This window comes from Chanos chanos, chromosome 1, assembly GCF_902362185.1.
Source record: "Chanos chanos chromosome 1, fChaCha1.1, whole genome shotgun sequence".
Taxonomy (NCBI): domain Eukaryota; kingdom Metazoa; phylum Chordata; class Actinopteri; order Gonorynchiformes; family Chanidae; genus Chanos; species Chanos chanos.
The window spans coordinates 59,499,946-59,522,552 of NC_044495.1; the positions used below are offsets into that span (position 1 = coordinate 59,499,946).

Here is a 22,607-nt window from a genome sequence, read left to right on the forward strand (position 1 = left end):
GGTTCACTGAGAATTCCTAAATTAGCATGTTCATAACAGCGGCCCTTGATTTTATTTATATATATATATATAAAAAAAATAAATTACAGCTTGCGAAAGTGTAGTGTTTCGTTTTCTATTTGTAAAAACATAAATCTCAAACAGCACAAACGTTCTTCGTGTTCCAGCACTACTGGCCTCCTATTGAACTCCAATTGAAAGCAATGCCCTGGAGAGCGGTAAATTATGTTGACTATACCATGAATCAACTCCAACAAGTCTATTATTGACAAGTGGTCCAAGCCATTTTCACCTCCCACATGAAATATTGATTGTCGACAAATCTGAAGACTCTCCAGTGGTGTTCAAATTACACGGATAATCTACGAACTCTGCTTCAGTTGAACTAATGGTTTCCTTGTCATATCCGCGAACGATCATTCCACAGCCGGTTGAACGCTAGTAAATGAATATTGATAGTCATGATCCAAATTGTTTTTGAAATTAAGTCATCTCTCTGTTAAGCAGAAAACGGCTAGTTGTTACGACAGCAGCTGGAGAAACAATACATGTTTGACGATTTCATTGGACATCCGTGAGGTGACAAATTGCCTAAATATAGCCTATTCTTTCACATTAATTGCAGACCGACGTATAGAATGTCCTCTTCGCATTCACTTACTTAGCTGCGACCATTGTCTATATAAGCAAAATGAAGCAAACAGATGCTACAAACAGCTCTTGCAAACAAACAGAAACAATGCGTGATATATAACGTGCTAGCAATTTTTCATTACTTGGAGATTCATTCCTCGAACTCTTCACGTGCAAGTATATGCGTTTGTTTACAGGGCCCCGGTGAAATAACGACATCTCTGTGTGCCAAAGTGCCAAACTACATCTTACATAAAAAAAAAAGCGTTTGACAGTCCAAAAGTGTATTGGCCAACCTCAAAAGGGCGCCTACCTAACCTTCACTGTCCCTGGTGTGGACTGCACTGCTTCTAAAGTTCATACAGGAATTATTCTGTTCATTCGGAATTTTTGTTTCTTTCTTTTTCGTCGTTGCAGGCCTATGTCCGTAATGTTTCAGTTGCGTTGCGAAAATACTTTAACAAAATATTTTTCAAACATTAAACACGGTTTCGTCCTCTAAACCAGCATTCACAGCCTTAGGCCGAAGTCCGACGACCTCAGAAAACATTTAGGTTCTCTCAGGCAATTTCAATACTTGGATGTTGCACAGTCTCTCCACTTGTGTTGGTGGTAGACCACAGAGACCTGAGGGGGGGGGGGGGGGTGTTCCAGAAAGCGGGTTTAATGAAAACTCTGTGTTAGTTACCTCAGAGCAAGCTGCAGTAAACCTCCTAACAGACGCGCCCTATGGCTTTGTTTTGCTAGGAGACTGAAGCCATAGGGCTCTTCTGTTAGGAGGTTTCCGACTTATTCTCAGTTAACTAACTCTGAGTTTTCACTAAACCTGGTTTCTGGAATACCGCCCTGAACAGTTAGTACATGTTTCAGCACAGCAGAATTAGCATTCTGCACAGAGACAACACTCTAATTAAAAGTCAAGGGAAAGTGTTGGGTTGTATAGGGGCTGGGCTTAGCTGGCATTTTACACACTGCTAATGGTTTCTGAATATGTCCCTGACGGCGGTGTACATACTGTATTGATCTGAGTCGACGAGTTATAACGCCGCAGAGACGCTGGTTCTGTATGAGAACTCATACGTAGACTACACCCAAAACAAAACATGAAAAAAACAAACAAACAGACAAAAAAAGAAATTCAATGACAACAGCACCTGATATCTGTTAGAGAGTGAACTGCAAAACACACACACACACACACACACACAAACAGTGACATTAAGAAATGATCTACCAGTTTAACTGCAATGCTTCAGCTCACATTTGGTAATCGGCATGCTATGGGCTATCGCTGAGCGCATAGTTTTAACATAGCTAGTGTGGGTTTTGAATTCTTCTGTTTGACCAGGATGCTTTGAAAAACTGTGGTCTGGTGAGATGAATGACAGCTCCTCTGGCAAGTCAACTGTCCTGAAATCTGTCCCCTCTGTCTCTCTCTGACCCCCCCCGCGTGACTGTTGATTGTATGAAAAGCCGATCAATGAGTGGTAGCATATTCTCATGTAGAATTAGGAATGTTTTAACCTAGAGAGAGAGAGAGAGAGAGAAAAGCCAAAGCTACAGAGAGAGAGTTGGCTTTGTGTGTATGTCCAGTGAAACATGCAGCTATCAGGAATATGGGCATGTAGTCATCGGATGAGGCTGGTGAACTGGTAGCGGAGAGAAAGTCCATGCACGCAAGCATCTCCCTCCCCTGACAGCGTTCCAGGGCTGTGCATCTCACTGTTCTTGAATGACAGACACAGGAAAACCTAGGACATAGAAAGAAACACAAATAAAAAAGGTAATACATTATCAATAGCATGACCTGAAGAGATAAGCTATCAAAAAAAAAAAAATGACTCCTGTTGGAATTAACGTCCACTCATCAACAATCAAACCTATTCAAATACATTGTGGCACCGCAGAAACACTGCAGGACAGGTTCACGTTGGACATTCAAGGTCAGACTTTAAACATTCAAAAGGCAAATTCAGTTCGACTGTTCTGCTTTTTTAACGCGTGCATTCTGACACAATATGCTTCCCTTCTTAAAAATGTCGTAATAAAAGCGCATTTGAAATAGTCATTATCGTGAAAAACAGCATGTCTTCATCTATTCTATTTCTGTAAGTTATTCCAGTGAGGTGACAGTGCAGCCCAGTGCCTCCGTAAGATCTGAAGATTTTTCCGATTCCGTTCCGACCTAACTGCCCAGACCATAGTCCTCTAACACAGTGATATATACGAGACCTCTCACTCGTCTTAGCCATGAACAACTGCAGCCCATGGAAAACACATAAAACCGGCAGCAAAACAAAATCCAGGCCTTAAAAATGCCAATACGGGATAACCACTCAGGACAGATTTGCTGCCGGGCCCATGAAGGAGTGTGTAATTAATGAACACCAGTCTGTGTGTGTGTGTGTGTGTATGCGGTGTGTGCGTGTGAACATGCTCAAACGACCCTGTGCTTGGTGTTACTTGCGTAGCATTCAGCAACACTGCAGAGGATCTGATACACATTGATCAGTAGACACACTGAGGATTCTATACTACATTATGCACCAAGAGAGAAACCGTACTCCTCGGGTACTCCATCTTGGCTCTGCACATGTAAACAGAGGCCTGGGGAACAGCTCTCTGGGGAGGATGGCACTGAACTGGACTCCACTAGCCCAGGCTGGCTGTATCACTCTAGTCTTATTCACAGAATGACCAGTGTCACAAAATGATGGTTATACACACTAAACACAGGGAAGAAAAAAACATTTAATCTAGGTTACAAATGAACTGTGTCTACGTTTGCTTTCTTTATATCCTAAATGGGATTTTCTATTAGCTATAATCTAATGTACATAAAGAAAAATAACAAAAACCAAACCTTGACCATAATTAAAGAAATAATAGTGTGTTTTAAAATACAACTGACAAAAAGAGGGAAAAACAATTACAAGTTGGAACAAGCAACAATGTCCCCAACAACATTAGTTATGTTAGATATTTACACCCTTGTAGGAATATTTAACCCAGAAGATCACACACACACACACACACACACTTACACACTCATACTTAGAGAGTACAAATTTTTTTACTTACTACTCTGATGGGCTCTGTTTGTTATGTAAATGCCCACTGCCACTGGTCCTCAATGCAAAGAATAAAAATACAGGCTGAGGAGAGGAAAAAGACAGAAATCTTAACAAGAGGAAAAAAAAAAAGTTTCCCTGAAGATTTTTCTGTAGTATTGAACATCACCGTAGAAACTGCGTAAATGTTATATTAAGGTTAAAATAGCATCTCTGAGGTTTAGTTACCTTATGGTCTCCCATACAGACGTTTGGGCCAAGTGTGTTATAGACTACCTTATGTTCCCCTTCCTGCAGTCAAGAACAAACCATAAACAATCAGACACACCAGCAGTCATATATATACATATATATATATGTATGTATGTATGTGTGTGAGTATATATATATAGATATAGATATAGATTGATATAGATAGATATAGATATGTACACACACATTGTTTCACTTTGGTTTTTTGTAGTTGTTGTTCTGACAGTGCACTACATGAATCCTAAGAGGTGTGGCGTTTCTTATGAACCCTAACCCTGACTCTTCAGTAAAACGCTGCGTGACGCGTTGGTGGCCTACCCTGTGCATGACGTCACAGGCACTGTGAGACATGAGAATGCGGTCACACCAGGAGGGACAGCGCGTGTTCATATACTGCGTGGGTTTGCTGTATTCCTCACTGTATGGATAACTGACACACACACACACACACAAAATACAAAACACAAACAGCGTGGGTTTGTTGTACTCCTCACTGTACGGATAACTGACACACACACACACACAAAATACAAAACACAAACAGCACGGATCAGAGATAAGGCAATAAAGCCATTCAACAGGCTCTTATGTCTCAGCTGTACTAAACAGAGGTTTGCAAAAGTGAACCCCTCCCGTCTGATTTTGGTGTGCTTAGTGATGTAGACTGATATGGACAGCAATGGATGTAGCTACTTTAGACAGACAAGAGCTCAGACTGATGCAGGGTTTTTAGTGACAGGAATAATCAGATAAAATAGAGAGGACACACACTAAGCTCAGACACACAGAACACTCAACGCAGTGTGGGTTGTTGGATAAACAGTGTCTAAAACAGCTGATTAATGCTTAATGCTGATTGGTCACCTGGGCGGGAACAGAATGTCTTCCTCTGTGATGACATCGTGAAAGGCAGTTATCTCCTTATCATACTTCAGAAGCTGAAAACACAAACAAAAAAAAAAATCTCTACTGATACACAGGGATTTGGCCAAACTGGAACTGTTTACTGAGAAAAGAATATCGCAACAACTAAAATAAACATAGGCAGACTGATGATTAAAGAGGAGAAAGAAAAAATTGTGTGTGTGTGTGTGTAAAGATAGATTTTTCTTAGGTGATCTTGCTTTGAAAGGTGTGCTGGTTTAATGGAACAGGTTGGTTGTAGCCAGAATGCTAGAACGGTTCTAGAACGGTTTACCTCTCTTCCGTTGTTCTCTCTGAACACAGCCTGGTGCAGATAGGCAAACAGCTTTGTTTCAATGTGAAGAAGGACCTAAAGGTATATGAGAGAGAGAGAGAGAGAGAGAGAGAGAGAGAAAGAGAAAGGGAAGGGGGGAGGGGGGTTAATAACAAGAAAAAATAAGCCCCAACCCCTCTGGTCCATAAAATAAATTACACCTGGACGTGAAGCCATCTTAACCACGGGTGCGCGTTTTCTCGACGGGCGAAAAGTCAATATTTTTTCCTGACCATAAATTTACCCTGGCAGCTGACCGGTTGAGTTTAGAAACACACACGCGAATTAATCATTTCACACACACGGGATTAAAAACTTCACACCTCAATTTAAGACACTGTCCACGGGACAGACAAAGACCGAGAGTTCGACAAAAAAGAGCGGGATGTGTTCCTGTTTTAAAGCTAAACACCTCCAGAGTTCAAGGCAAAACTCTTCAAGCATGTTCACAGGGGTTTCCATAAGAAGACGGATAAACTTCACAAACAGGAATGAAATCTTTTAGCCGTTATGAAGGATCATTACAGAATAATTCGGGCGTCCTGCGGAACGATCTGATGACTCAATATTTCCAGAAAGGCGTTGTGACCCTACACCTGTTCGGGGAGGAGGCTGACGACTGAAAACAGGAGGTCTGAAAGAAAAAAAAAGTGTGAAAATACTCCTTGCAGATTCATTTATGAATTATTAAAAGCTATCCTGTGTGTTTAAGGGTCTTTAGATTTTTAAAGGATGTTGTTAATTGCATGACGACAGCTTCTCTCTTTCGGGTTTCGGGGACAAACGGGAGGCTGTGTTGAATGCACAGCTGCGTGGCGTGGTTACGTTTTCGCGCTTAAAACGAGGACAAACACGCGCGTGTGCGGTACGGAGCTGGGATTTCGCCATGTGGTTTGGCTCTCGGCTCGGCGCCGTGTTTGCTGGTTAACGAGGACAGGTCGGTATATGTGTGTGCACAGTGTACGGCTGCGGTTTAATGAGGACTGTTTAATGAGGACAAACTGATAGCCGTGTCTATTTGTGGGGTGTTTGGCTGGTTTGCAATGACGCATTGGTAGGTGTGTGCGGAGAACAGCTGTGTGGTGTGGTTTCGGTGGTGTGTAGGGCCAAGCCGTCGGGCGCGTGTGCGTGATGAATAGCCGCGTGGTTGTGACTTTGCTGGTTCGCACGGACAGATTTAAACCAACCGCTCTCACCTTGTGATCATTGTCTTTCTCCTCACAGATGATTTTCTCTACCTCGTTACTGCTGTCTTTCTTCACTGTCTGTACGTCCGCTGACGTGGACAGGTTCTGTTGAGGACACACACACACACACACACACATGCGACGTGTTCAGTCAGTTCCAACGAAAACTTTGCCACCTCTGTACACTAAACCTTACTGAATATCTCAGGGTACCTGAACTAGACTGAGAGTGTCCAAGCGGAAGTTGAAATCTCCAAACAGGAAGAAAGGCATCGGACTATAGCTACTGTCTGATATCCTGAAGAGAGAGAGAGAAACAGTGAGGGCAGAAAGAGAAAATCGAGCGAAAAAAACGTTCCGTCTGTGTCAGATATGCGTTCTCCTCACACGACTTGGACCGGAGCCGTAACGGTGACGTCACGCACATGGCATGATTGACCGTTCTACCATGGCAACCGGAGCAGGTACCAAACATCACAACGCAAAACAATGAATTATCCAATTACATTCAGATTTCCTTTGGCAACATGAGGGAGAGAGAGAGAGAGAGAGAGAGAGAGAGAGAGAGAGAGAGGAAGAGAAAAGAGAGAAAGAAGAGAGAGACCAACCTATTAATGACGTATCGGAGGGCTTTCTTTCGATTGGCCGAATAAATGGAGGGGCTTGAGTTACAGGCTATTAGGTTGGAGGCATCGTGAAAAAGGTGAACATTAACCAGGTCCAAACCCCTACACACACGCACACACACACACACGCACACACACGCACACACACACAGAAAATATAGCCTCTTTAGAAACAAGATTTATTTCACAAGAAACCACACAGAAACCAAAAAGGTATTTTCTAAAATTCTCTACGTTTACTTGTTTTGCTCAAAATGAATTTATCTCCCTGTGAATATCGCCTGAATGCGTGTGTGCGTGTGTGTATGTGGTGTGTAAACATACAAATGCAGACATGACTCTGTGTCTCTGTTTGCATGTGCGTGTGTGTGTGTGTGTGTGTGTGCTCAGTGTGGTTGTCTGTTATGCCAGGTGTGCTGATAGCTAAGGGGGTGGCTCAGGTAATCCAGCTCGTCCCCTCATTCGTTATCTGTCCTGTCAGTCAGCTGCCACCTGTTCAGTGTTAATGTGTCTGTGATGGGCGAGACGCACACATTCATTCGCTCACGCGCTGACACTCTGTAAATGCACACCTATTGTTTCACACTCACTAGAACTGACATATGACAGGGCACAAACAGACAGACAGGCAGACAGACAGACAGACAGATAGATAGACACACACAAACACACTTACATCGTAACCAGCAGGCACTGAAAAAAAACCATCCTTCATAGTTTGGTGAGCAGCATTAGCGATAATGTGTGTGTTTCTCTGTGTGTGTGTGTGTACATACTGATTATGAACGATCCATCGTGTCCTCATGTAGCCTTTCCTGGACCATTTAAACTGCAACAACAGAACAGACGAGGAAATATTAATGCACTGATACACTAATGCAAAACATGTTAAAAGCAAGTATTGTGGTCTAAGATGAATTTAAGAGTTTTCCTTGTTAGTTATTCTGGTACAGGGAAACGGAATATCCTGGAAAGCATCTGGAAGACTGAAATTCATCCCATTTGTCACGGGACAGACACAGACACAGACACAGACACACATACACTAACTCTACACACAGACACACACACATACACATACACACACACACACCATCCCACGTCCCTCTAAAGCTGCTTGACACCCACTCACATCGGGCCAGAAATTCTTTGGGAATTTTTCCTTCTCCACCGTGGTCACTCCATCCAAGGAGCCGACGTACTTGTTGTGTCCAGAGACGGCTCTGAAGTCCTTCACTGCGGGGGAGGAATGCGTAACCAAGTGAAAAAACATGCAAACGCAGATCGATAAACTAATGTTAGCATCGTCCCCACAGTCCACACTCATAACGGGATCCATAAGACAGCCATTAGCTTGGGGTTTGGCAGGGGCGCAGATTTCGGCAGGACAGCCCTCTTTATGGCCATTTCATTAGTCTTTTCCTTAAGAGCTTATTCATAACGTGACGTGACTAGACTTTGCACGGCTGGCGGAGGGGTAGGGGAGTGGGGGGTGGGGGTGGGGGGGTTATGCATCCATTTTAAATCTAATTCTCTCACTGTTGTGGCAACTAACCAACTGAGACTGGTCTTCACACAGCAGATGCTAAATTCACCTGGACCAGACACTTTCAGATGACTCCAAAGCAAAAGCCTGAGAATGGAGGTCAATTATGCGTCTCTCTGCCGCGAAGATGCCTGTGTGTTCAGAATCTGCCTACGGGTAACACACCAGCAAAAAACACAACCCACAGCATTCATTCCCAGAAGTGTAAACGGGACTGAAGCGAGCTGATTAAACGATTAAATTCTCAGATGTTCTACTTGACTTAAAAACAGAAAAGTGATGTCTTTTAACTGTATTAACAGACGTGGTTCGTAACGCCACACGCTTCAGAGAACGAAAAAACGCTTTCTTTGCGTTTCGTATTTGCTTTCTACGGAACATACTGTAAGAGTCCTTCACCACGCTGACATAAACACACATATGATAAAGCCATTCCACAAACTCCGAGTGTTGTGCCTTTTGTGTCGCACCTCGTCGGTTCAGCGATAAAGACTGAAAGGAAATACTAAAGGTGTGAATGTCTTTCTTTTTTTTCTCTCTCTCTCTCTTTTCCTCTGCTCCTAACTTGTTTGCTTTGGCCAAAGGGAGAGAACAAAAGAGGAAAGATCGACACTCGTTTGACTTTTTTTTTTTTTTTTCACTCTCTCAGAGAGCTTAGACCAACACCAGCGATCCGTAGTTGCAGGGTTATGGGTGGCCTTCACCGTGTAATGATTTTGTTGACTGATTTGTGTTGTTATTTGTTTTTTACTTACTGTTGAAGTCGTACTGGTAGATATTCTTCAGCGATCTATGGATGAAGTACATGCTTCCGAGAGCCTGTGGGACCACAACAGACAAAGCAAGTTTACAACAGAGCACTGAAAATACTTCTCCCTTTACCGAGGTGTTAAAAAATGATATCTGATAAGGCCTCGCTGTGTTTATGATTTAATGGAGACATGACTACATGAGATATGGTGTGGGGATAAAAAGTGGAGAAATATTTTACTTTTTGAGTCCGTGCAGCTCTGAATTTCAAAAGAATGATGTTGAATTTCAAAAAGGTCTACGAATCGGAGAAACGCTCCCGGAACCAGACGACAAACACACGCAAAAATGATCAGAGAATACGCAATTATGAACTAAACCCGTTTGCCTCAGAGCACGCGCACACACACACACACACACAAGCCCGCTCACAGACACACACACCTCTCAGTGCCAGATCGCCTCGGCACGGCCCGGGCTATTTTTAATGTACTAACTGCCTGCTTCGCTGCTCTCATTAATCGTGTCCTGAGAGATCAATAGACTCAGAAAATTAAAACAATCATAAATGAATTAAGCAGCGAGTCCCCCGGGTCGGCCGTGGTGACGCGAGGCAGGAGAGAAAAATCGCCCGCCGTCAGGGAGGGACGGAGCGTGACGCCGCCTCTGACTTCCTCCCCACCTCGGACGGTGACATATCTGGCCCTGGAGATGGTCGTTTATCTTCTGCCCAAAGTGATTTTCCTTTAATGGGACTGAGGAGTACCTCTGACCAGCCCACGGTGACCCGGCATCACAGACGAGCACACAGGTCCACACACGCCAGCACAGACGCGCGCTGATCCCTGAGCTAATGTCTTACTGTAATGTCCAAAAGCAACAACCTGCACACACACACACACACACGCCCTGCATTCACTGTGAGGACCTTTAACTGACTTTCATCTTGCTGTAGCTGAAGACTGCTGCGGTCAAACCCAAACCCAAACTTCAAACACGAACAGGAAACAGGATTTCTAAAATTCAGGACATACAGAATGTCCATACTTTCCATTTTTTTTGTATATAATCCTTTTGAGGGGACTGGGGTCTCATAGTAAGAATGTTACACACACACATCACACACAGACACCCACACACACATACATACACCCACACACAAACATGCTCATACTAACAAGTGCACATTCATACACACAAATGCAATAGGACACAACAGTGCTCAGATGTAACAAGTCACACACCCGGTTTATTCACTGCACTAGCTAATATTAGCATAAAAAACCCTACCGAGCACGGGCGCCGTGGCTTAGTTGGTTAAAGCGCCTGTCTAGTAAACAGGAGATCCTGGGTTCGAATCCCAGCGGTGCCTTTTCATTCTAAAATATCTTGTTTCTCATCTGTGAGGCAAAATAGCAAAAGTCGTGAGTGTTGTAATGCAACAAAGAACATTATGGCCAATTATGGAAATGAAAGGGTGAACATTTAAGGTCAGTGAACCACTGACTTGTGTCGACTGTGGTTTAGTGGTTAGGGGAACTTGATCGCTGATTCAGAGGTGGTAGATTTGGTTACAGACCCTTGACTGAGCAGAGACTTAGCCTTATGCTGTAGATAAGCCAGTTGAGGTTTCTTTATTTATTGTGTTTGAGATAGCCGACATGGCACTGCCGTAGTCTGTCCCAATAAATGTATCGGCTAGATTACCACATGTAAATTCATATATTTACATTATCTAAAACCACGCAGAAGCAAACAGGTTTTCTCTTTACATTGCCTGGGGAAGAACAGGTTTTCTGGAACCTGTGAAACTAGTTTCCTCCTTGGCTTTGACACAACCAGAAGCCATTGGCTACGACTTGAAAGAAATTCTGAGACGCGGGAGTAGTTGATGTTGTTTACAGCAGAAAAATGTGTCTATATATATCTACCTCTAAGTCAGTGTTATTGGCAGAGCTGAGAAAGGTCCAGGGAAGTGAGGGTGGGTAGATTACCAGTTAGTGAGAAACATGACAGTTCAGATTTCTGACAGGTAACTTCCTGGAAAACCAGGACTATTTACCGCCCAAAAAATCAGACAAAATGTGTGCAACTCAGTGCTTCTCTTTGTAAGACTGGCTTTGACTTCACCTTTCTCTCCTCTCTTCACGCATACATGCATGTACACACCACACACACCCTCACCCACACACCCTCACTCTCACACACACACACACATCCTCACTCACTCACACATCCTCACTCACTCATACACACACATCCTCACTCACTCACATACACACACCCTCACTCACTGACACATACACCCTCACTCTCACACACACACACATATCCTCACTCACACACACACACACACACACACATATCCTCACTCACACACACATCCTCACTCACTCACACATCCTCACTCACTCACACACACATCCTCACTCACTCACACACACATCCTCACTCACACACACACACCCTCTCTCACACACACCCACACACAGACAAACTCTCTCACTAACTCACTCACACACACACACCCTCACTCAGTCATACCCTCACTCAGTCACACACACACACACAGACACATACACACCCTAACTCACACAAACAAACTCTCTCACTCTCACACACACACAAACAGCTGCTTGCATCCACAGTCTCAGCTTCACACCTATCTTCATCAATCAGGCCTGTGTAGGGGTTTAATAAAAATTTATTGACTTACAAGTGATTTTTTATCAAAACACCATTTGTACTTTGAGCTGGCGAGAGCACTGCATGCTTGCTCCCGGTCCTGCTCCCCTCCCCACTCCCCTCTTTTGGCAAAGCTTGCGTGTCCATCCACAGGGAAAACTAATCGACAATCAATACGGGTGGCACGGGACAAATGAAGGCATGCGGACGGGAAGGGGGGGGGGGAGTAGGGCGGACTACCTGCCTCTTGATTCTGGGAAGGTTGATTTTTCATCCAGAGAGGGGGGGTGAAGGTGGGTTGAAGGGTGACAAAGTCCCAGCTGTCCAAACTGCCGCCCCTAATCCCCCACCCTCCCCCTCCCCCCGGTCACTGTTCAACCCCCCCCTCCCTCCAGCTCCAGTTTATTTATCACGTTTGGACAGGTAGGAGGATCGTAATCAATAGTTTTAATCTGGAGTTAAACGTATTGACCTACAGCTGTTTCTCACCCATTAACCTGTTCTGTCAGGAGGTTAGTGCATGCACACTCTCTCTCTCTCTTTCTCACACACACACACACACACACTCACACTGTGGTATAAGCTCACACCTGTCCCTTGTAAAACGCCAAACCTTTAACCTTACTATAACCTCTGTCCCCCAAGGTCAGTTTAAGTACTGTACTGTGAGTCAATCATTATCTAAACAGGTTCGTGGGGGTGTGCTGTTTCGCCCCCGTTCAGGCCAGGGGGCGGGGGGTCAGGGTCCAGGATTTGGAGGGGTGCACCGTTAACCCGTCACTGAGACTGGGGTTCACCTGAGGGACAAGTGATAAACTCCGGTTCCTTTGACGGTCACACTGTGAGAAACGTGGTCTTTGGAAAATTGGTTTTAAGGGAAATCTGTGTCTCTCACCATCAACAGTATTTACCAAGCACACCCTGAGATAGTGTTTACTCTCCTGGAGAGAAATGTGTTCACTGGACAATCTTGGTCCTGTTCATGCTTATCAAATAAAAACAAGACCAGTGACTCAAATATCACTAACTACTCAAAAAAAAAGGAAAAAAAAAAAAAGATAAATCAAGGAAATGCTATTTGAGACTGTGAGCAAAGGATCTGATTTTCTGCTACGTAATATTTACTTATTTACTTTGAGATCCCCGTGTAGATAGAGCTCAAAACATTTCCTAGATAAACAGAGATGACAACGGATTCAGTGTGGAGCATATCCCCACCCAGTGGCACAAAGTGGAATTACACCAAGGCCAGGAGCCTGATGATTTCACCAAAAAAAACAAAAAAAACAAAACCAAACAAAACAAAAAAAAAACACGACCACACTTCAAGCAATGTCGCCCCACCCTGTTTGTCTGCACTCATTCGTAGCAGAACCAAGTAGAGCGTGTCCAGGTATTGTGCTGTAATTCTCTCTCACAAAGAATACTAGATTACTGCTAATTATAGCGTATTAACAATGAAGAAAGTCCTCCACTACCTTCCATTAAAAAGTAAAGCTACACGTTTAGACACAAACCTCCCCCCCCTCCTCCCGCATCCCAAATCACTTCATTTAATGTCGCTTAATGTGGTTATGTAACTGACGGTACCAAACCCGGTGGGACTGGTGCCATGTGGTTCGTTTTGGCTGGAATGACTAATACGCTCCCAGAGGACCCGGACATTTCTTAGTCACATTTTCCATCCCCGTTACAGTGACGTTAGTCTAGCGGAGCGAGTGGAACATTCAGGGAAGACGAGAGACACACACCGGTACCACAGCCCCGGTCAGCTCTGCTCACGTCTCACTCACCGTGAAGTTGTCCACTGCCTTGAAATGGCTGTCCACATACACACAGACTCGGTCAAACTCTTTCATCTCTGCACTGGACTCGATCGTCCTACAGCCCAAAGGTGGAGAGAGCAGCATAATTAACCACAATTACCTACAACATAACGTACAGAAAAATGCATAAAACATTTACTGAATTCACATTCATTAAGCAGCTCAGGAAAGTACAAGACAAGTTTGGAGGATACTTGGTTTGGAGTTTTTTCTATCTGTTATTTTGTTGAAAAATATTTAAAGAAACCCTTCCAGTAAAGTGCACGCACACACACACACACACACACACACAGAAAGAGAGAGCATGAAAGATTAGGACAGTTAGAGAGAGAGAGACAGAGAGAGAGAGAGAGAAAGAGGGAGGTAGAGAGAGAGACACACACACACAGGAAGGAAGAGGGACAGAGACAGAGAGAGACATGGAGAGGGAGAGATAGAGAGAGGGACAGGGAGAGGTAGACAGACAGGGAGAGGGAGAGATAGGCAAAGAGAGAGAGACGGAGAAAGAAAGAGACAGCCCTACAAGAAGAAGTTCTCTGCGTGTCCCATGTTGACCATGTAATCCTTCCCTCCGACCTCCTGGAAGTGCAGAGCCACAAACCGTGGCTTGTACGTGTGCACGGTCTGCAGGAGAGAGAGAGAGAGAGACAGGGAAATTAACGATTCAGATACACACATTATCCATCCATCCATCCATCCATCCATCCATTTGTCTGTTCATCTATCCATGTCCCTGTGAGTTTGTCTGTTTATTCATTTGCTCATTCTGAGGAACAGAATATCAAGGGAGCAGGGAGTCTAGAACTGTCCAGAACGTTCACGCGCTTCTTCGCGGTCCCAGTGCGCGGTAAAGTTTCTTTGCATCTATAGTCGGGCACGTCGGTATGAACAAGTGTTTTGTTTTCCGCGAAACAGCTCTGACATAAAATCAGAACACGCTGCTCACCGTGTGACAACTGCAGTCTATCAGTGAGAATCCACAGGCCAGGAAGGGAGAGCTCTTTCAGTTACTTGATAGGATTTAATGAGAGCATCGAAATCAGGATGACAACCAGCTGTTCACAGTTTTTACAACATGAGCCTAAAGGCATGTTCACTACATGTTCAGGACATAACACAGTACTCTGTGTTATGTTTTAAGTGCTATAAATGTTTGAACAATGATTATGGATGATTGCAGTTTTTTTTTGTTTTATTTTACTGTTGGTAAACATCGGGTTGGCGTAAGTTTAAACGGGGACAGAAAGACAGAACTTACCGTGAAAAATTCCCGTAACCAGTCTCTTTCAATTTCACCAACCTGCCGAGACAAAATGAAAGCGAGAAAACAGATTTAAAACGACATTAATTAGACTTTCCCTCTGCTCCTAGAGGAAAAAGAGACATAACATCTAGATATCATTTAGACAACACTGGTTTTTTATATCGGTGAAACTGGTACTGTTGTTGCATGATATGTGGTTATTGTCAAACATGATAACTTCAGAAAACGCTGCCACCGTGATAATACGTCTATAATAAGAGAGAGAAAACCTTCTATCAACATTCAGCCAATAACTAAGTTTCAATAATTCAACAAAACAGTTACTGCGCTGTAAGAAAAAAAAAAGAAGTCAATTTTAAGGTCAAGTTAAAGATCAGAGGGCAACTGACTCAATAATAACAATATTATTATTATTTAGACTCAAAAGACCAAGCTAAAGGCAAATTTTATTGACAACTGGCCTTTTGACGTCAAACTTATTCGTTTCATAAGCTTTTTCGTCTTTCTTCAATCTGATTAATTTTACACTGAGGCAGACAAGGTAAAACAACAGTTACAGGGTCTTCTGTCGGGCTCTATTTTGAACAAGCCTCTCAGAGCGGGATTTGTGTTTTGTTTTTTTTGTGTTTTTAAAAAGAAGAATTCTTCTCTCTACATTTGAGAGCATGTTAATGTTTCAGAAGGCACAGTAAATAAGGCAACTTTCGTTTCATAGCTCGTGTGACGACAGGCAGCTTTAGGGCACAAGTAAACTTCCCATTTTAACCCAAGATCTGGGTTTACTTAAAAAAAACAAACAAACAAAACATTTCTAACCTAAATAATCTGTCTAACAATGTGAAGTTACAATTAAATGGCCTTACAAATCACCACTGGACAGAGGGGTAGTCTGTGTTCTCACAAACAAACCCTGACAAGCTGTTGTTTGAGTCGAGTGAACACAACACACCATTCAAACTTTCCACTTACTCAAATGGATCATGTTAAATTATGCATAAAAAGCCAGCCGCTGAAGGGAAAGCCATCTAAAATGCATGAGGACAGTGCAGAGTGTAGATTAGCAAGGCAAACTGAGTTTTGTCAAACGTTTTTAGGGAACATTAGCGTCGAGGCGACACAGAGTCATTACTACGTTAGCATTCTCAAATGTCAGGCCCCGCGGGACTAAAACAACGCTGGAGATAACTCCATTTGGCCTCAGACAAACTGATTTTCGGCAACAATACAACTTCACTGAGACCGATTATAAGGTTCGCTGTGTTTTAATAGCATCTTTAAAAGGACACCCAAACTGGAATTCAGTGGAGTGTCTCCCTATACGTTTCTCTATTCCAATCCTGGGGACCCAGGATGGATATTTTGGTTAACATCCTGTACCAGTACACCGAGTCTGAGAGACCAAGGTCTTCAGTAATGAATGGATAAGCTGATTCCGCTATAGCCACATTAGGGTAGAGCAATGGGAGGCCTGTGTATGGAACTGGAATTGAGAACCACTGTTCTATATGACCTCACAATGCTGGTTATGTTTCATTCACATTCTTAGCATTGCCAGCATGACAGAGATGGGAGATTTGTGGTTTGTGAGGATAGCGCGTGAGGGTACTTTGAGAGGACTTTGTCTTGTAGTACTGTTTTAAAGGAAACATTTGCCGGTTACGAAACTGCTTAAGTGTAGTTGTGCTCAGCATTGCGACCATATATCACTGCACACAGCTCATTCAACGACAGCGTTAAACAAACTGTGAGAATGTTTGCCTTGTCCCAGGGTTAACTTATGAACAAAACTACAATCTCGTAAGAGTTCATCGAACTCTAGTGAATTTGACAGGTAAATTGACAGGTGAATTATGATATCAAAAGACTAAGAGAGAAACTGGTATTAAAATAAGGAGTCAGGAAAAATACCACATAGTCCTCAGGTGCTTCAGATGTTCTAAACAGATTGCCCCTGCAGCCAACAGGACTGGAATGAAGGAAGTCATACCAGAAACACTCAAATATATCAATAAAACCGCATTCTTCTTAAGACGATGCAAGGTGCAACAGACCAGGGTGAAATTATTGTTGAACTACTTCCTTGTTCCTAACTTATATTCTTTTCTAGCTTTTTTACATAGCGTCCTTTCTCTACTTAAGTCACAACAATTCTTACATAACTGGAACGTGTTGATGCAACACCAAACAGACCTGGCGCACGAAAGAGCGTAGCTTCACTCATTCATTCAAATAACTTTATTGCCATAAGAGTCACAGCACAAGGGAGCAACAAATGAAAAGTTGGGACGCAGCCTAGTAGTCAAACACAACAAATACATCCTAAATTCCCAGTCTGTGGGGACCACGCGGACGAAGTCAGGGCCCCCCTCTTGTTTCTGTGTAGAAACATGGGAAGGAGAACGTATGTGCACTCCTTTCCTATGTGGCTTAGTTTTGTCTATAGCATTCAGGGAAAAAGGCTTTGCATAATGGATTTGCATGGCTAAGAGTTTAGTTTCATTGAACTCACGTCCGTGGGAAGGCTGCGCTGCGTAAACGCTCAGAGAAACCATAGGAGCCGAAACCGAGAAGCCGTGATAACGAGCGAGCGCTTCAAAAACCACTTGGGGTCAAACAAATTTTGGGACAAGGGGTCAAGCCTTCGGGTCAAACGCATATAAGGTCGAAGGGATACCAATGAACGGAAAAACTGGAAACACAGAAGAACTGGAAATTTCACAAATGGGCTATTGAGTACAGTTTAAACATATTAACAAGAATGTTGAAGAGTGAACTGACGGTTTGGAAAGTGAGGGAGTGTAAGGAAACAGGCAAGAACAGACAAGCGGTTGGCCACGGGGGAGATCACGACGCCTCGCGATCTTGGCAGAACGTCAAAGAACGAGAATTAATTCAACGACTGTACAAATTTAGACACCCTACTTAGGACCTCTCAGGCACCTCTACGCTCACAGGTGACGTTCCAAATCACCATTTCCAACGCATTTGAAGGGAAAAAAAACAGCACAGCGACCAGGCAATCTAATGTTGACAACTGCTCACTGCTGGTTTCATTCTTGACACATTCTGTAGTTCAAAGTAACACAGCCAAGCCAAAGAATCAAAGTATTGACTCAAATGGCCAAGTTTAAGGTCACGTTTTTCCCGATGTCTTAACATCAAACTTAAATGAACCGTTTCTTTTTTCTGGTTTCACTTGCTCTTCTTTTGTTTCTCTCCCAACTTTATTCATTTTTACCCTGAAGCGGATGAGGTGAAAATCGTGCAGTCAGCTACAATGGGCTCCTTCCATGTTGCAGTTTGAATAGGCTTCTTAGGCTGGGGCTGGTTCTATAAATATCACAGAATTCAACACTTAAGACGACATCTTGTTGTTGTCGGGGTCTCCAATGCTCGCATCATGATACGTCATTAAACGGGATGGACTTGTGTTCAATGAAGCAGCAAGGTATTAAAGACTAACTATCTTTGTCCCTCTTTTTTGGGCTAAGGGATCCTTGTTTTAGTAGTGGTGTCGACAGCCAGTTTGTAATCTCCAAGACATTAGAAAAAAAAACAGCGAGGTTCAGCAGTGTTTTGGTGCGACTGTCAAACAGTGCAACCACTCCCAACACAAAACGGCATTCAGAGCAAGCCACGGCACCGTGAACGAGAATGCGCGGCCGACACGGAGTCGGTTTCTGATAAAAAAAAAACTGAGATCTTTCAGATTTGATCTTAAAAAGTCTTACACCTGTAACTCACACCTCATGATATGAAGCGTTGCACTGTGTTCTGAGAAAATGAACATTTTCCCCACTGTTCTGCTGTTCTGGGGTATTTTTACAATCTCTTCCCTGAGTTAATGTAAGGGCAGAAATACAATGGTTCTGCAGGAACTTGCTGAAACACGTTTGGAACAGGATGACTGTGATGGATGAGGTGGAAAATCTTAATGACAGCATAATTACCTACACAAAATTACATCAACTACATGTCTACGTGTAATACCAACCACAGAATGCATAAATAACTCCGAATAATGATTTTAATGCTATTGCAAACAATGTGCATTCTAGCGGATGAAAGGATAAACGGATGAATATTTGTTTGGAAGGATGGATGAACGACTGAATGCTAGCGGACATTTATTTGTTTTTTCCTTTTCTATTCATAGAAGTTGTTCCCTTTTAGTTCCCTGGATAAATTATATATATAAATAAGTAGCCTATTAGTCAAAGTCAACCAAATTAGAGTTCACACATCAGAGAATGTACGTCTGAATGTCATTTTAGTCGTTCCATACAGGGTCAATCTACTACATCATTCAGCCCTTAAAGAGTTTGGACAACTACAGGCCTCCTTTGTTCTCTCTCTCCTTCTTTCTGTCCCACCCCCCTCCTCGGTTCTTTGGAAGAGCGATAGGGTGGAGAAGCAAGTGGAAACTTCCTTGATGTTTTGTCTCATGAGGTTTTTCCCGTGATTTGCAAAAACATCATTTCCTGAGCAGACACCATCAATGCATTTTAAAGAGACCCCATGACCACTTTTACTGTTTACATATGATATGTGAGAGATATCGGGTGTTCTATCTGAACACGGTTCATGCTACGTTCGTTAAGTATCGGTAACCAAGGTGCTACACGCAATGCTAAATCAGAAAACTTCATTCGGACAAATGCACAACTCTGTATTACATACAAACAACAACAACAAGAAACAAACAAACAATAGCATACAAACTAAAGCTTGTTCCGAGCCCATGGGATTTAAGCCTGAGTTAAAGACTTGTACTGTCTACACTTGGCAAAGTCACAAAGCAGCCTAAAATACCGAGGCCTTCTCAGATATTTTTGGAATCGGCTGTTTTTACACATTGGTGCCGATCCATTTAAAATAATGAAAAATAAACAAAAACAAACAAACAAACAAACAAAAACTAGAAATAATCTTCAGGCAAAGATAACTATCTGTTTACAAGCATCCTTCTACCACAATGAGATCCTGCATGTGTTCAAACGATGCCAAATAAGGGCAACAGGAAACATGGGACACGGCCAAATTTCCACTCAAGTCAGATTTGCTCCTCTAACATAATGAAGGCAAAGCCTTGACAGAGAGAGAGAGAGAGAGAGAGAGAGAGAGAGAGGAGGGAAAAAATATGTTTGGATAGAGAAGAGTTTTTTTCATCGTCAGCCAACAGCCTGTGGCATCAAAAGTGTACTTAAACACAGTTAGACCACAGAGAGTTTAAATCAACAAGAAGGCATCCATTTTGGTGTGGCTTCAGTTTGATCTGCTGTTTTAACCAAATTTAATATCTGTAAAGAGAGTTGTAAAGAATCACATACAGCAACATATTATTTCAGTCATTTCTCCTTGGCAACAAAATTTCACAGAAAACATCAGGTTGGCCCCTCTGAAAGATTTATCGGCAAATATGCCATATATCCACACTCGCACACCTGAAACAATGATAAGATGATTGTGCTCAAACTCTCTTCCCCAGCAAGATTTCCACATGCCATACTGCGGCGTAATTTATAGCTTACGTTGTACAGATTGATATTTCAGATTTGTTTGCCCATAAATGCGGTGTAATTTCGTTTCGGTGACACCCGCGGTAAACAGGCTGCGCGTTGACAACTCGCGGCAGTTCTTTTAAATATGTCACAACTGGTTGACGATTTCCTGTTTTATTTGAATACATACACAGACCGATTGCTCAGTCGTGATAGGTGGTTAGTCTCTCAGCGGGTGTGAAACCTACGCACTAAGCCTCCCGCACGAAGCCCTGACAGTTCTCTTTAAATGGGAAAGAATACAACTTTAGACTGGGGACTCAAACGTTGGAAAGGCCCGGTGGAACATTCATCCTGAAACAACTGTAGCCAAGTTATCCCTGTTGTTCCCCCTTTCCATGCGGCTCTGCCCTCACTTGTACCTCACCTTTATACGCAAAAAGTCAACATCAAGTTGTCAAATTAGCGCAAGAAGGATCGAGGCTTAGGGTTAGACTGTTGCTTGCGCCGTTTGACGAGAGCTAGGACAAATTTCAAAACATCCGTGACCGTGTGAAAATACAATATTCTCTTAGTGACCATTCTAGTTACAACGAAGAGAAAACAACAGACAACGTGGGGATTTCCTCCAAGCAGCGCCTAATCGCCGTTTCACAGTTGTTTTCAAAATGTCGCTAGGTTACCTATACCACAAGGTCCAGATTGTAGTAAATCTTCTTTATAGTCGTTTATATTTACGTCTTTTCTCCCTACCCAGCTACCTTCCTTTTTTAAAATGCAGTTCACGCTATTAGTGGCTGTGCAGGACGGTTGGTCATTTTCAGAGTGGCTGCAATAATATTTCTGTGTTCTTAAACCATTACATTTAGAATAATTTTAATCACGTCCAACCCTCTATTTTCCACATTAACTGCGTTCATACTTACATTGTCAAACAGGGATCCAACATTTGCAGTGACTAGTAAGACGTCTGTGTACGTCTCCATGTTGATAGTCGAATTCCAGAAATAGTCCAGGGAGCGATTCTGTCAAACGCACCTCTTACAGGACTGCTGAGCGTTACGTGAGTCGGAGCCTTTGCGGTTGTAGAGTGTCAAACGACTGAGACATAAGATTACGAAAATCTATCTTGCGTTGAAGACATAGTCCACGACTGCGTCGCTCGATTTGATAAGATTCATGCTGCCATTCGTTTGAATTTACGTTGAAAATTGTCGTTGATGGTGTTGGTTTGTCATCTATTCAGATCTTTTCTTCAAGTTGTGCTCTGTGTCGGCTTAAGGAACCGTACGTTAGTGTAGAGATTTCGCCTCTCCCCCTGCCTTCATGTTAATTGGACTAGGTTCTTAACAGATTTAACTTGGAGACGTTGCATCTGGGACACTCGAGTTCCTGGCTCGCCGGACGGCATATATCAACCACTCGGCTGGTATGGTAACCTACAGGTTATGGGATGTTTGATGAACTCAGGAGCTCCGCCCATTTGTGTAGACTACTGCTCGGTGCTCAAATAGAAAGTTTCCTTTGTCGCCACAATTTCACAGTGCACTTCGTCACATACAACTTAGCTATAGCTTCCCGGTGCTTGGCCGATATTACGAGCAGCGGTAATAAACTGTAAACTGCACCTCACGTTAACTTTATGGTAACGTGTTTATAACAATGAGTAAATTATTAGTAAATCAGCAAGCCAATCTACTGTGGTGATTTGACAAAGCAGCTTTACTTTTTGGGGGAAACTAAAAATAAAGCAATAAAACCAACAGACACAGAAAAAAACAAGCAGCTATCATTGTGCATTATCTCGTATTTAATGAGGACTCTAGCGTGTTTGATTTTAAAGTGCAAAGATCAGAAGCCGATAAATCAAGTTTATAGCTATATCCACCCTCATCAGGTTGACACAACAGAGCAGACAAAATGATTCACTCCTATGACCGTCAAACCGAAGCTTAACTCACTTTATCGTTCTTGACTGGCGCTAAACACCAATCTAATAACAGAATTACTATTATTCTCTTTAGCTTTT

General features: G+C 42.9%; 1 protein-coding gene and 1 non-coding gene across 2 annotated transcripts; one reads left to right on the forward strand and one right to left on the reverse strand.

Annotated features, from left to right (window-relative positions):
* Positions 1-1,813: 1,813 nt before the first annotated feature.
* On the reverse strand, positions 1,814-21,612 carry inpp5l (inositol polyphosphate-5-phosphatase L). Its single transcript, XM_030780799.1, has 16 exons — positions 21,505-21,612; positions 15,072-15,113; positions 14,337-14,437; positions 13,781-13,868; positions 9,308-9,371; positions 8,139-8,242; positions 7,783-7,835; positions 6,989-7,108; positions 6,594-6,678; positions 6,390-6,485; positions 5,155-5,229; positions 4,821-4,894; positions 4,275-4,386; positions 3,933-3,995; positions 3,715-3,788; positions 1,814-2,384 (listed from the first exon to the last, which is right to left on the reverse strand). Coding segments are annotated over exons 1-16 (1,212 nt in total). The 5' UTR covers positions 21,565-21,612; the 3' UTR covers positions 1,814-2,383.
* trnat-agu (transfer RNA threonine (anticodon AGU)) lies at positions 10,601-10,674 on the forward strand. The gene has a single exon. It is a non-coding gene; the product is annotated as a tRNA-Thr (tRNA).
* Positions 21,613-22,607: the final 995 nt, after the last annotated feature.

Bases quoted from the DNA above. Each gene is read 5' to 3' on its own strand.
- inpp5l (XM_030780799.1), bottom strand. From the start codon at position 21,564: ATGGAGACGTACACAGACGTCTTACTAGTCACTGCAAATGTTGGATCC. The intron at 4,387-4,820 runs GTGACCAATCAG...TGTGTGTGTCAG, and splicing joins GACATTCTGTTCCCGCCCAG to TTATCCATACAGTGAGGAAT. The intron at 3,789-3,932 runs GTAACTAAACCT...TCCTCTCCTCAG, and splicing joins TCTGTATGGGAGACCATAAG to CCTGTATTTTTATTCTTTGC.